The sequence below is a fragment of the Marmota monax genome, unplaced genomic scaffold, assembly GCF_021218885.2.
Source record: "Marmota monax isolate L192 unplaced genomic scaffold, Marmota_monax_Labrador192_F-V1.1 WCK01_AAM20220418_F8-fsc00110, whole genome shotgun sequence".
In the NCBI taxonomy this organism is placed as follows: Eukaryota; Metazoa; Chordata; class Mammalia; order Rodentia; family Sciuridae; genus Marmota; species Marmota monax.
In genome coordinates this window covers 5,915,555-5,928,992 of record NW_026694633.1, presented here as the reverse complement: position 1 = coordinate 5,928,992, position 13,438 = coordinate 5,915,555, and the positions used below count along the sequence as shown (strand labels likewise).

General features: G+C 36.0%; 1 protein-coding gene and 1 pseudogene across 4 annotated transcripts in view; one reads left to right on the top strand and one right to left on the bottom strand.

The window, feature by feature from the left end:
- Window positions 1-13,438, bottom strand: part of Ect2 (epithelial cell transforming 2) — a 79,411-nt gene that overhangs the window by 50,657 nt on the left and 15,316 nt on the right. For all 4 annotated transcript variants that reach the window (XM_046422971.2, XM_046422973.2, XM_058572279.1 and 1 more), the window contains one exon: window positions 4,989-5,125. In XM_046422971.2, the coding sequence (XP_046278927.1) occupies window positions 4,989-5,125 (137 nt within the window). The remainder of the gene's footprint in view (window positions 1-4,988; window positions 5,126-13,438) is intronic.
- Window positions 10,318-10,843, top strand: LOC124078234 (tropomyosin alpha-3 chain-like; annotated as a pseudogene).

Below are 13,438 nucleotides of genomic sequence, written 5' to 3'. Positions count from 1 at the left end.
ACCACCAAATTCCAGTAAAAATGAAAATGTGCATAGCATATGGCTCAGCAATTCCAGACTTTTTATCCAGAATGTTTTCTAGGAGACATGTTTACATATGAATATCCACAGTAGCACTGCTAATAACGATAAAAAAAAAAAAAAAACAGAAAACAAGAAACCTAAAACTTACAATAACCCATATGTCTATTACAACAGAATCGTTAAAAAAATAGGTATAATCACAAAGGAAAAGAATTAATTGTTTTGGGTAATAATGTGTATGCCTACAATCCTAGCAATATAGGAGGCTGAGGCAGAAGGATCACCAAATTCAAGGCCAGCCTTAGCAACTTAAAGAGACTCTAAAATACTTAGAGAGACTCTATCTCAAAATGAAAAATATAAAATAAAAAAGGACTAGAGATGGAGTTCAGTGGTAAAGAACCCCTGAATTCAATCCCCAGTACTGAAAAATAAAAAGAATTACAGCTACATGCATTGACAAAGATAGATTTCAAGAATACTTCTATTTGTAAAAAAAAAAAAAAAAAGTAATTTGCTTTAAAGGTATAAAAATGATTATAAAACTTGTATTCTTACACATATGTGATATGTGTACCAGGGATCTATAAGTACAAAATTTCAGATAATGATTATTTCTGATCAGAGGGAAAGGAATGGGAAAAAAACACAATAAAGGTCTCAAAAATACCTGTAATCAATTTTTAAGTATTACTCTTTCTAGTCATCAGTTCATTCAAAGTCCTAACCAAAATACATCACTTTTCATTAAAAATCTCCCGGTAGTCTTAAGATATAAACTATCCTAAAATAGCTCTACTATATTTGCTTTAATCCCCCATATGAAATTAGGTAGACAGTCAGGTATAGTGGTACATATCTATAATCCTAGTGACTTGCATGGCTGAGACAAGAGGATCAAAATTTTGAGGCCAGCCTCAGCAACTTAGTGAGACCCTGTCTCAAAATAAAAAATAAAAAGGATTTGGGAATGTAGTTCTGTGTTTTGAGTACCCCTGGGTTCAACAGCCAGTATCAAAAAATTAAAATAAAGAAGCTAAAAACTATTGATTCTACCTTTCTAATATTTCTGAAATATATCCTCTTCATTTTTACTGATTCAACCCTAAGAAGTTCAGCACCTCAAAATCTCTGATGAACTAGTAAGATAATCTCCAAACTTGTCTCTATCTCCACAATCTACCCTCTTCAACATCTCCAAAGTCAACATCTTCAAAGTAAACCAAGTTATCTTTCTGAAATGTATAAGTCAGATGTAATTATTATTCCCCCTTCACATTATAAATTTTCCTACAGCTTGTGGATAAATACACTGTTCAAAGGCCTTCGAGTCTGACACAGACCATCTTATCTCAACTTTCTCTATATCCACGCGCTACTCTACCTTGAATGATATACTTCTTCCATCACTTGGACTGTTTGCCCAATCTCAAACAGACTTCCCACCCATATTGTTTGCATGTACCAATCATAACTATACTTTAAAATTTTACTTCAATCGTTACTTTCTTTATGTTGCTTTTCTGATGTAAAAGTCACAGAATTCTAGACTAACACCTTCCCTAAGCTAGAAGAGTAGTAAAACTCTCAGTTTACAAAGTTAATAGCATAACTAAACCTCCCTTGCAATGTTTATTATCTTACAATGTTCATAACTTTCCACATGGTAACAATTAGATTATTTCTCCTCTTTCACTAGAACTTCCTTTAAAACAGAAATCCTCTTTAATACTTGGCTCAATAGTTTATATTAGGAGTCACCAAAGGATTATATAGAATAAATAAACTTTCTGGATATTCATTTAGTTTGAATAGCTATGCTGAAACTAATTTATTCCAAATACAATTCAAAATAAGAAAACACTAGGCCTAAAACAAAGCTTAGAGAGAATACTATCATGAATTTAGGTTTGCATAAAACATTTGATGAGGGGCTGGAGTTGTGGCTCAGTGGTAAAGTACTCATCTTGCATGTATGAGGCACTGGGTTCAATCCTCAGCACCACATAAAAAATAAATAAATAAAATAAAGGTACTGTGTCCATCTACAACTAAAATATATATTTTTTAAAAACTGATGAGTTTATACTAAGCAAAGTAGTATGAAAACTTGTCTCCAGTCTAATGATTTTATGGGTTTTTTAAAAAGGAGTTTTCATGAATTTATTTAACTGATATGAAAATTAGAATTCTGAAATTTTGGTGCCTTTTACCATGGCGTGAAAAGATTTACATTTCTAGGTAATAATGGCTACCAAAGTACATGAATAGTATACGGTAAAGGAATTTTCTGATACTCAACCATATTGTTTCACTATAAATACTTACACTATATACTATAAATACAAGAAGTTCATCTATGATGATTTCCCTTGAGAAAGAGCAAAGCTGATTTAAAAATAAGTTTAAAACAGGAAAAGGCCTCATAAAACATTAACTATTGCTAATAAAAAAAAGTTGTGAACACAAATCTCTATGACCATCAAGAAAGAAGTCTTTTCATTTCTTATTCATGCATTTTACCAATGGTATAAGCAATTAAAGGCCATTAGATTGGACTTGAAGGAATCGGGGTTTTTCCCCTCATTTTTTTAATGAGTACATCACAGTTGTACATAATAATGGAATCTGTTGTTACATATTCACAGATGCATACAATAACATAATATAATTTGGGGCTAGAGTTGTAGCTTAGTGGTAGAATGCTTGCCTGGCATGTGTGAGGCCCTGGGTTCATTTTAAAAAAATAAATAAATAATATAATTTGGCCAATACTATTCCCCAGTATTTCCCCTTTCCATTTTTTCCTCCTTCCCTCTGATCCCTTTCCTCTATTTTACTGATCTCCTTTTTATTTCATGAGATCCTCCCCACCTTTTTTTTTCCTTTTTAAAAAAAAAAAATAGCTTCCACATGAGAGAAAACATATGAACTACTGAGTTTGACTTATTTCATTAACATGATGTTCTCAAATTCCAAACATTTTCCTGTGAATGACATAATCTCATTTTTCTTTATGGATGAATTGTGTGTATATATACACCACATTTTCTTTATACATCCATCTGCTGACAAATACCTAAGCCAGTTCTAGTTTGGCTATTGTGAATTGTGCTGCTATAAGTATGGATATGCACCTATCATAGTTATGCATGTATGCTGAGTTTAATGCCTTAGGATAAATATTGAGGGGTGGTATAGTTGGGTCCATTCCTAATCTCTTGAGGAAACTCCATACTGATTTCCATAGTGGTTGTACTAATTTATAATCCCACCAACAGTGTACAAGTTTTCCTTAAGGAGTCATTTTAAGAATTCAAACAAATTCTGTTTAAAACTAAACTCACATCAAAAACTCCCTATTATTGTCTACTCAAGATAAGTCTGGTGGCCTCAACTTTATTTTCTTGACAGTATGTAAAATTATCTCCTTCACTACCTAAAACTAATGTATTCCTTTTCTTTCTTTCTTTTTTTTCTTTTTTTTTTTTTTTGGTACCAGTGATAGAACCCAGGGGTACTTAACCACTGAACCACATCCCCAGACCTTTTCATTTTTTATTTTGAGACAGGGTCACACTAAGTTGCTTAGGATTTACTAAGTTGCTGAGACTGATATTGAATTTTCGATCCTACTGCTCCAGACTCCCAAGTCACTGGGATTACAGGCATATGCCACCATGCCCCACTATTATTCCTTTTCTTTACAGGTGCCTAAATAATGTTCTATTATTGTATCTTTCAGAGCACTGAATGTCAATTTACTCCTTAATATCTTCTTCAATCTTACCCTATAAAGATTCAATAAAATTGTTTTTCTTTAGAAATAACTTCATAGTACATTTCAATATTGGTAAGCGGGGCTGAGGATATAGCTCAGTGGTAGAGCTCTTATCTACCATGTGCAAGGACCTGAGTTCAGTCCCCAGTGCCAGGAAAAAAAATGTAAACACACACACACACACACACACACATATATACACACATACATATGTGTGGGTGTGTGTGTATATATTCTTTATATAAGAATAACCACTGCATATTTCATGGGTCACATGAAATGATTACTAAAAAATTACTGATATCAATATTGTTATGCTTCATTACTACTGCTTAGACAATCTTTTTCTCATGTATACTGTATTAAATACAGCAATGATTTATTATACACTTTCAGAAAAATTTTGTACCATTTCCAAATATAAATGCAGTACTTTGACAATGTCAAAGTTGTCAGAATCACAATGGAGTCCCTTGTGTCAATTCTAACCAAAGGAAACTAAATAAATCCAGGAAGTTATGAAGGAAGGGTCCTTAGATATAATTGCATGATAGTAAAAACACAAAAGACTTCCGAAAACAAAAATTTCCAAGAAGTCACCACAATCTTATACAAAAAGTACTTTCATAAAGGACATCTGACCAGCAATTGTTTGTTCAACCTTGAACTGACATTACTCTCATTAACCATCAGGAACAAGCATTATTATTTCAAAATATTGCATGTAATCCTTTACATTTTTGTCTTTAAAAACTTTCCCTTGCTTCAACCTCTCTGAATACTATGACCTGCATATTCCCAACAAAATGCTGTTATTCCCAAATAAATATCATTATTCTTTGGAGAATCTCTCTTGGTTGCTTTAGTTGACAACCCAAATCTACATAGTTCTGAATCAAACATTGTCCTAAGACCACCAACTAAGACTCGGGGTCTTTCTCTCCTTAAAGTGATTACTAAAAATGGTGCTATTTCTGGATGAGTAATGCCATTCCCTAATAGCAGTTTTCATCACACATTTTCATTTTTAATATCTGTATTCAAATTATATGCATACATACTTTTTATAAGAAACAATATTTTTAACAAAAACAAAACACAAAAATATCCAAATAAGAACATAGTTTTCTAGATTATGTATTAGGAACACTGGCAATCATTTTAAAACCAAACCCATACTTACTTGAATAATTGTTGCCAAAATATTTACATAATTACTTTCAGTCTGATAGAGCTCTTTCGCAACTTGCCACCTGGCTGACTGCTTTGAAGGAATGGGAGTGGAATTTTTAGAAGATGTATTACAAGACTTCGGTGTTTCTGAAAGGTACGAAAGAAAGATTTAATGGAAGCCAACTCTAAGTACCAAACATTTTACAGATTTAACAAAATGGGGGGGGGGGGGGGGCTGCTTAATATACCACCACCATATATATTTTCATTAAAGTAAAATTTCATTATAAGGCCAGAAAAATATAATGGTCAAAAATATAACTCATTCCAATTTGACACACATTCTACTAATAAATGGTACATATGCCCCCAAAAATGTAAAGGTCATTAAATACAAAGAACAACAAGAACCTGTTCTAGAGGAGGATAAAGGCAACCAACTATAATACTGCATTAGACCTTAGACCAACAAAATGAACTTTTAGGTTTTGCTTTGCTTAAAAGGACAGTTATTAGTGGGTCAGGATGTGGGGGCTATCTAGATGTGAAATCTGTCACTCCAGTGATTACAAGTGTTGATTTGGCTGATCTGGCTGGCTACCGGGTGTTCCTTTCCTCCCTCACTGCTCCACAGGCATCTTTCAAGAAGCTGCATACTCAATCAAAGAGGACAACCTTCCCCACTAGAGGAGGAGTGATCTTCAAAGGTATACAATATCTGTGCTCTCCTGCTAGAACCTCCAAACAAAGCTCTAAAGATATTAGTGGGAAAACTAGAGAAATTTGAGTCTATAGTTCATGGCATCAATGCCAATTTCCTCATTATATAAGTATAATGTGGTTATTTAAGAAATAACCTCAATTTTGGGAAACAAACATATAGAGTTAAAAGCACATCATATCTAAAACTTACTCTCAAACAGTGCAGATATTAAAAAAGTGTGTGTGTGCAGGCATGTGTGCACACGTGTATGTATGTAGAAACATTTTTACTAAATTAAGGTTAAAGCAACATGGCAAAAAGAAATCCATTTGAAAATTCTATTTAGAAGGAATAGGAATCTTTGTAAAGCTAAAATAATAAAATAAAATGGGGGCTGGAGTGGTGGCTTAGTGGTGGAGCACTTGCCTAGCATGTGTGAGACACAGGAATCGATCCTCAGCACCACACAAAAATAAGCAAATAAAATAAAGGCATTCTGTCTACCTACAACTACAAAAAAAAAAATTTAATAAATAAATAAATAAAAATAAAATATAAAGTAACATATAAAAATGCTATGGTTAAAAAAGGAGGCATGCCAGGCACAGTAGCATAGGCCTGTAATTCCTGCTACTAGGGAAACTGAAGGTAGGAGGATCACAAGTTTGATGTCAGTCCCAGTGACTTAGTAAAAATCTGTCTCAAAATAAAAAACAAAAAGGACTAGGGATATATCTCAGTGGTAGAGCTCCCCTGGGTTCAATCTCTAGTGAAAATATAAAATTAAATTAAACTAAATTAAAATAAAAATAAAATTGGCTAGGGAATGTACCTTAGTGGTAGAAGGTTTTCCTAGGATGCATGAGGCCCTAGGTTTAATTCCCAGTATGAGAAAAAAAAATAAAATAAATATATATATATGTATATATATAGTTATAATCATACAAAATTAATTGTGTAAAACTTCTTACATACATATGAAGGAAACACCCAACAAAAATAGAAAAAAAATTAATTAAAAATTCTTTGTGACGGCCACATGTTGTGGCACATGCCTGTAATCCCTGTGATGTGACTCAGGAGGCTAAAAGCTGGGGATCACAGGTTCAAAGCCAGCCTAAACAACTTGGCAAGGCTATAAGCAACTTTGCCAGACCCTATCTCAAAATTTAAAAAACTAAATAAAACAGGCTGGGTATGTGGCTCAGTGGTTAAGAGTGCTCCCAGGATTCAATTCCCAATTTAAAAAAAAAAAAAAAAAAGTTTTTTGTTAGATCAAAGTATCATAATATAAAACATCCAGTCCAATTCAGAGTAGAATAAAGATATAATTTGGATACTTTATAGGTATTTCATGAAAGGAAAAAAAAATCATGGAAGGTTAAAACACATTTTCTCAATCAAAACGTTTCAAATACTTCACCGGGCATGGTAGCATACGCCTATAATCCCAGCAGCTCGGGAGGCTGAGGCAGGAGGATCAAGAGTTCAAAGTCGGCCTTAGCAACAGCAAGGTGCTAAGCAACTCAGTGAAACCTTGTCTCTAAATAAAATACAAATCAGGGCTAGGGACGTGGCCCAGTGCCAAGTGCCCCTGAATTCAATCCCTGGTACCCACCACCCCAATAAAAGAAAAGAAATGTTTAGAATACTTCAATATCATATAGAATATCTCCTAATGGCAAGTTTTTCAATTGGAAGAGGAATATATAACATAAAAGGAATATGTGACATGAAGTAAACAAGGTAATATATGCCCAGCATATCAATTTTATTCAATACCAAATATTTTTAAACATTTTTATATGAAAACAAATCATGTGTGCAATAGAGCTCTGAAAGCTTTTCAAAGATAATAGACCTCAAAGAAATTTTCCACTTTCCTTACATTACTTCAGGCTACACTGACCAAACCCATAAACGTCTGCCATTACAGGGGAGGGGAATGGAGACACACTGATCTAATTTAATTATATGGTGTATAGGCAGTGATCTACAAACTGAATAGAGGACCTAATAGATTAGTGTAGATGTCATGCTTGTTTTCTTTCCTTTTTTAAAAAAAATTGGTTCTTTTTAGTTATACATGACAGTAGAATCCATTTTGACATAATTACAAAAGCATGGAATACATTTTTTTCTAATTCAGTCCTTAGTACCTCTCCTTCCCACCCCACCCCTACTTCCCACTGGCCCCTGTTCCCTTCCCACTACTGAACTTTCTGCCAATTACCCATAGTTATTTCTTTTTAAATTAATTTACTTAATGGTTCATTTTCTTTTCTTGTCTCCCAAACTATATATTTCAGTATTGCCTGTTATGATCAGCACCTACCACCTCATTCCCTGTCCATTATGGTCAGAGTTACATATCTAATCATGATCCTCCTTCCAAGCACCAGGTATAACTTTTCCAAATACCTATCAGACATTTCTACTTTGATATAACATGAATTTCATTAAAATTGCACTATAGTCCTGAAAAATATAAACATCCTATTTGTGCCAAGCCAATGTTTCTTTCATTTAAATCAATATTTCACCTTCATCTTCCCTGTTCCCTTCTTATTACTCCTTTCTATCAGTATTTTCCCAGGGCTTCATACTTTTCAACCACCAACTACCCTGATTTAGTGTCCTATCTCATGACCCAATCCATCACAGTAGATTACTTCATGGTCTAGATATTTCCCAACTACCTTTCAACTTTCTTAGAATAATCTACTACAAATTGTCCAACTATTCTGCTCAAAAGACTTTTAAAATTTCAGTGATCCTGGGTTCAATATCTAATACCAAAAACAAAAACAAAAAAATCTATAATAACATAAAGCCACTGAATGACTTTTAAAGCATGGGAGTGGCTTTTAGAGTGTTGCTTATGGAAAGACAACATAAATGAAGCAATCATTTAGGAGACCAACACAAACATTTAGAAGACCTTTTTACAGAAAGACTATGAAAGATGGTAGAAAAATCGAGGAATTCAAAGTAGTAAAGAGAATCAAATGTTCTAACTTGGCTATGTTAAGTTTATAATGCCTATCAAACTTGGACAAGAAGGTATCCAGTAGGAAACTAAATAGGGAAAAAGATATAGTTAGTAATTATCAACATATAAATATTATTTAAAATCATGGAATTAAATGAGATCATTTAGAAAGAATATAATAGAAAAACGATGACTCAGTAAGAACATAAAACATTTAGATTTAGAGTTGGAGAGAAATGTTAGGCAAAAGAGAATAAGAAATGAGTTGGGGCTGGGGATGTGGCTCAAGCGGTAGCGTGCTCCCCTGGTATGCGCGGGGCACTGGGTTCGCTCCTCAGCACCATATAAAATAAAATAAAGATGTTGTGTCCACCAAAAACTGAAAAATAAATATTAAAAAAAATTCTCTCTCTCTCTTTAAAAAAAAAGAAATGAGTGATATCACCAAAGCCAAGAAGAAAAAATATGTTCATAAAGGAATAGCCCATTCAATGATTGCTAAATGCTGTGAGTTACATAAAAACTATCTCCCCAAAAAAGAACAATTTGATATAGTATGGACTGCAGCTCATCTAGAATGAGCTGAAAGAACAATGAGAAACAGAGAAGCAGCTGCAGCGCCAAGAGGAGGCAGAAGGCAGATATCGAGAAGCCGCTGGGTGGGCACCACGGTCAGGATCACCACCATCGAGGTGGTGAAGCACAAGATCCAGGTTCTGCAGCAGCAAGCAGATGATGCTGAGGAGAGGGCTGAGCGCCTCCAGCAGGAAGTTGAGGGAGAAAGGCAGGCCGGGGAACAGGCTGAGGCTGAGGTAGCCTCCTTGAACCGTAGGAAGAAGAGCTGGACCCTGTTCAGGTGAAGTGGGCACCCCCTTTCTCCACAGAAAAGCCCTCTTCACCATGGCTGATTTTGGGACTGTCAGCAAAAGAGTCTCTGCAAAAGAGTCCAATGTAGATAAACTTCCTATTTTCGTGTCACCCTGTTTACTTGGCCACTGGCCGAGAAGATACCAGCACTCCAGGTGCTGGACACCCCCTTACAAGTTTTCACAAACATATCAAGTATAGTACTTCGAAGAAATGTACAAACAAGGCCTCTGGCCTTGAGCTGGGCTTCACAGAGATGTCTATATTTTTTTAAGATAAGTTACAAATGGGCCCATGGTAACAGCTGGCAGGGGGAGGAAAGAAAGGGAAGATGAAATCTGTGTATGGGGTGAAGGTGGGAGTTCATAACCCACTTGAATCAAAGTGTGGAATATGATATGTCAAGAAATTTGTAATGTTTTGAACAACCCACAATAAAAAATTAAAAATATTAAAAAAAAAAAGAAAAAAAAAAGAAAGGGAAGATGAAGCTCTCCCCTTCTCAGGTGTTGTCCTTGAAGAGTTAACTTGCCCAGAACAGTGAAAAGAAAAAGCTGCTTTTATGTGAACTTCTGCAGACTGTGAACTTCTGAGCCCCGCCCCTTACACACTGGGTATAAAACTCTGAAACTCCCTGAACTCAGGGTTCAGGGGATTAATTGATTACAGCAAAAGTTGTACCCTCTGAACTTGGCTGCAGCCAAATAAAATTCTTTCCTGCTATCTTCAGTGCCTTGCCTCATTTGTCCCTACAACACAGGAGCGCCTAAGCAAAAGCTAAAGGAAGCAGAAAAAGCTGCTCATGAGAGAGAGGTATGAAGGTTATTGAAAACTGGGCCCTAAAAGATGAAGAAAAGATGGAACTCCAGAAAATCCAACTCAAAGAAGCTAAGCACAATGCAGAAGAAGCAGATAGAAAGTATGAAGAGGTGGCTCGTAAGTTAGTGATTATTGAAGGAGGCTTGGAATGCACAAAGGAACAAGCTGAGCTGAGCTGAGCTGGCAGAGTCCCGTTGCTGAGAGATGGATGAGCAGATCAGACAGATGGACCAGAACCTGAAGTGTCTGAATGCTGCTGAAGAAAAGTACTCTCAAAAAGAAGACAAATATGAAGAAGAAATAAAGATTCTCACTGATAAACTAAAGGAGGCAGAGACCCGGCGCTGAGTTTGCCGAGACATAGGTAGCCAAACTGGAAAAGACAATTGATGATTTGGAAGATAAGCTGAAATGCACCAAAGAGGAGCACGTCTATACACAAAGGATGCTGGACCTGACTCTGCTTGACCTGAATGAGATGTAGAGCTCCCCAGTCCCGCTCTGCTGCTGCTCCTCCCTCTGACCCTGACTCCGCCTGAGGCCAGACAGCCCAAAGCTGACCTTAAAACTGAGGGCTGATCTTTAAGAGGAAGGCTGCTTTTTCCTTTCAACACCCCCTCTACCCCAACCCCTTTGTCTTTTTCACCAAACTGTCTCTGCTTCTTCCCAGAGATTCAAGCTGGCTAGAGGCTTGTACCTTTGGGAACAGCATTTAAGGGAATGTGAGCACAACGCAAAGTGTCTTTAAAAGCATGTTGTGATGTACACATTTTGTAATTATTTTGTGTTGTTACATTAACCATTTGTAAAACATTCCAAATAATTTCATAGCTCTGAAGCAGCAATCTAATGCCCTTCTCACTTTTGGAAGGTAACTTTCCAGTCTAATCCCTATTGCCCTCTCCATAGAGGAGGAAGAGGAATGGGCCTGCCTTACTGAGAGCCAAACAGAGCCCAGGGAAAGACTCTATTATGGCAAACCTCATTGCTCTGTGCAAAGTACCAGCCAAACCAAAAAGGTGATTCCAAGAGGAATTAGCCAAAAAAACAAAAACCTTGCTATTCAGGTTTTGTTTTGGTTTTAGCTTTAAGGTATCTTTAGACAACTGTATTCTTATTTTTTACTTTTTTTCATCAGAAATGACCAAATTAACATTGTGAGAACTCTGAGACTTTGTGTTTTTCTGGTGCTGGGGACTGAACCCAGGGCCTCGTGCATGTTCGGCAAATGCTCTACCACTGAGCCATATTCTTAGCCCTGAGACTAAATTTTTCTCCCATCTCTACCCACTTCCCAAGTGTTCACAGAATGGATCATAGGCCCCCCTTAATCTTGTGGTGACCACTTATTTGCTCTCCTGCCTGCTGAAAGAAAGAAAGAGAGAGAGAGAGAAAGAGAGAGAGAAAGAAAGAAAGAAAGAAAGAAAGAAAGAAAGAAAGAAAGAAAGAAAGAAAGAAAGAAAGAAAGAGAAAATAAATTATGTTTTGGCCACTGATTTAGCCATTTGAACTCATGGCTAAATGACTTTTCTGGGTCTGAAGCTGCTGTATCTAAAAGTGCCATCTCATTGTGCTTTGTATCAGTCAGTGCTGGAGAATCTTGAATAGCTTATGTACACAACTTTTTAAATTTTATATTATTTTGAAACTGCATCTTTGGGGTTGGGGTAACTGGCCACCCCGTCTGGCTGTAAGAGTCCTGCAGTCTGGGCTGGCAGTGTGCTGATCTTTCAAAGTTTCTTTCCCAGCCCAATCCCCACTTTTTTAGGTGAGTTTCCTGAGGTCTGTTAGGTGTACATCCTGCAGCTTATTGGCTTAAAATGTATTCTCCTTTGTTGTGGTCTCTTTGGGGCCAGTTGGAAGAAAGAAAAACAATAGTGCAACTGTTTTAATACTGAATACTGACAAGTGTCTTTTTGAAATAAAGAACCAATCCCTCAAAACTTCAAAAAAAAAGAATAATGAGAAACAGGAAATGAGTTAATGGATCAAGGTAATTCTTTGAAGCATACTTATGTCAAAGAGAACAGAAAAACAGGACAGTAAGTGGAGAATTTAATGGGGTCAAAAAGGTTTTGAATTTTTGTTTGTTCATTTCTTAAATCTAGAAAATAAAATGTTTGTTTGCAGACTAAAAATAAAAGGAGGAAAACTGATGATCAAGAAAGGAGTTAGGGGCTGGGGATGTGGCTCAAGCGGTAGCGCGCTCGCCTGGCATGCGTGCGGCCCGGGTTCGATCCTCAGCACCACATACAAACAAAGATGTTGTGCTAAAAAATAAATATTAAAAAATTCTCAAAAAAAAAAAAGAAAGGAGTTAATTGTAGGAGCCTTCCTGTATTGATATAGGACAAAATGAACTCACCTTCCTTCTACTTCATTCTTCCTATTTTATCCATAACTCATGTAACATCTCCAACAATTTTGTTTAGTGTTAAGAATTTGTTTTGGGGGCCAGGCCTGGTGGCCTACACCTATCCAAGTTAAAAGCCAGCCTCAGCAAAAGCAAGGCGCTAAGCAACTCAGTGAGACCCTATCTCTGAATAAAATATAAAGTAGGGCTGGGGATGTGGCTCAGTGGTCGAGTGCCTCTGAGTTCAATCCTCAGTATCAAAAAAAAAAAAAAAGAATTTGCTTTTGGGGAAGAATAAAAGGCCTGAATAGTCAAAGCAATTCTAAACAAAGGATGTAATTATACTACAGAACTGTAGTAACTAATACTGCATTGGTACTGGCATAAAAACATGTGTGCAATAGAGCTCTGAAAGTTTTTCAAAGATAATAGATTTCAAAGAAATTTCCCACTTGGAACAGAAGAAGACAGAGATAGACCTACAGAGTATTCTGATCCTCGACAAAGACTCCAAAAACATACATTGGAAAAAATACAAACTTTTTAATAAATGACACTGAAAAAACTGGAAATCCATATGCAGAAGAATGAAATTAGATCCCTCTCTCTCATCTCATACAAGTCAACTCAAAATGGGTCAAAGCCCTAAGAATAGCCCAGAAACTTTGCAACTGCTAGAAGAAAACATACAATCAACACTTCAACACACAGGTGCAGGCAACAGCT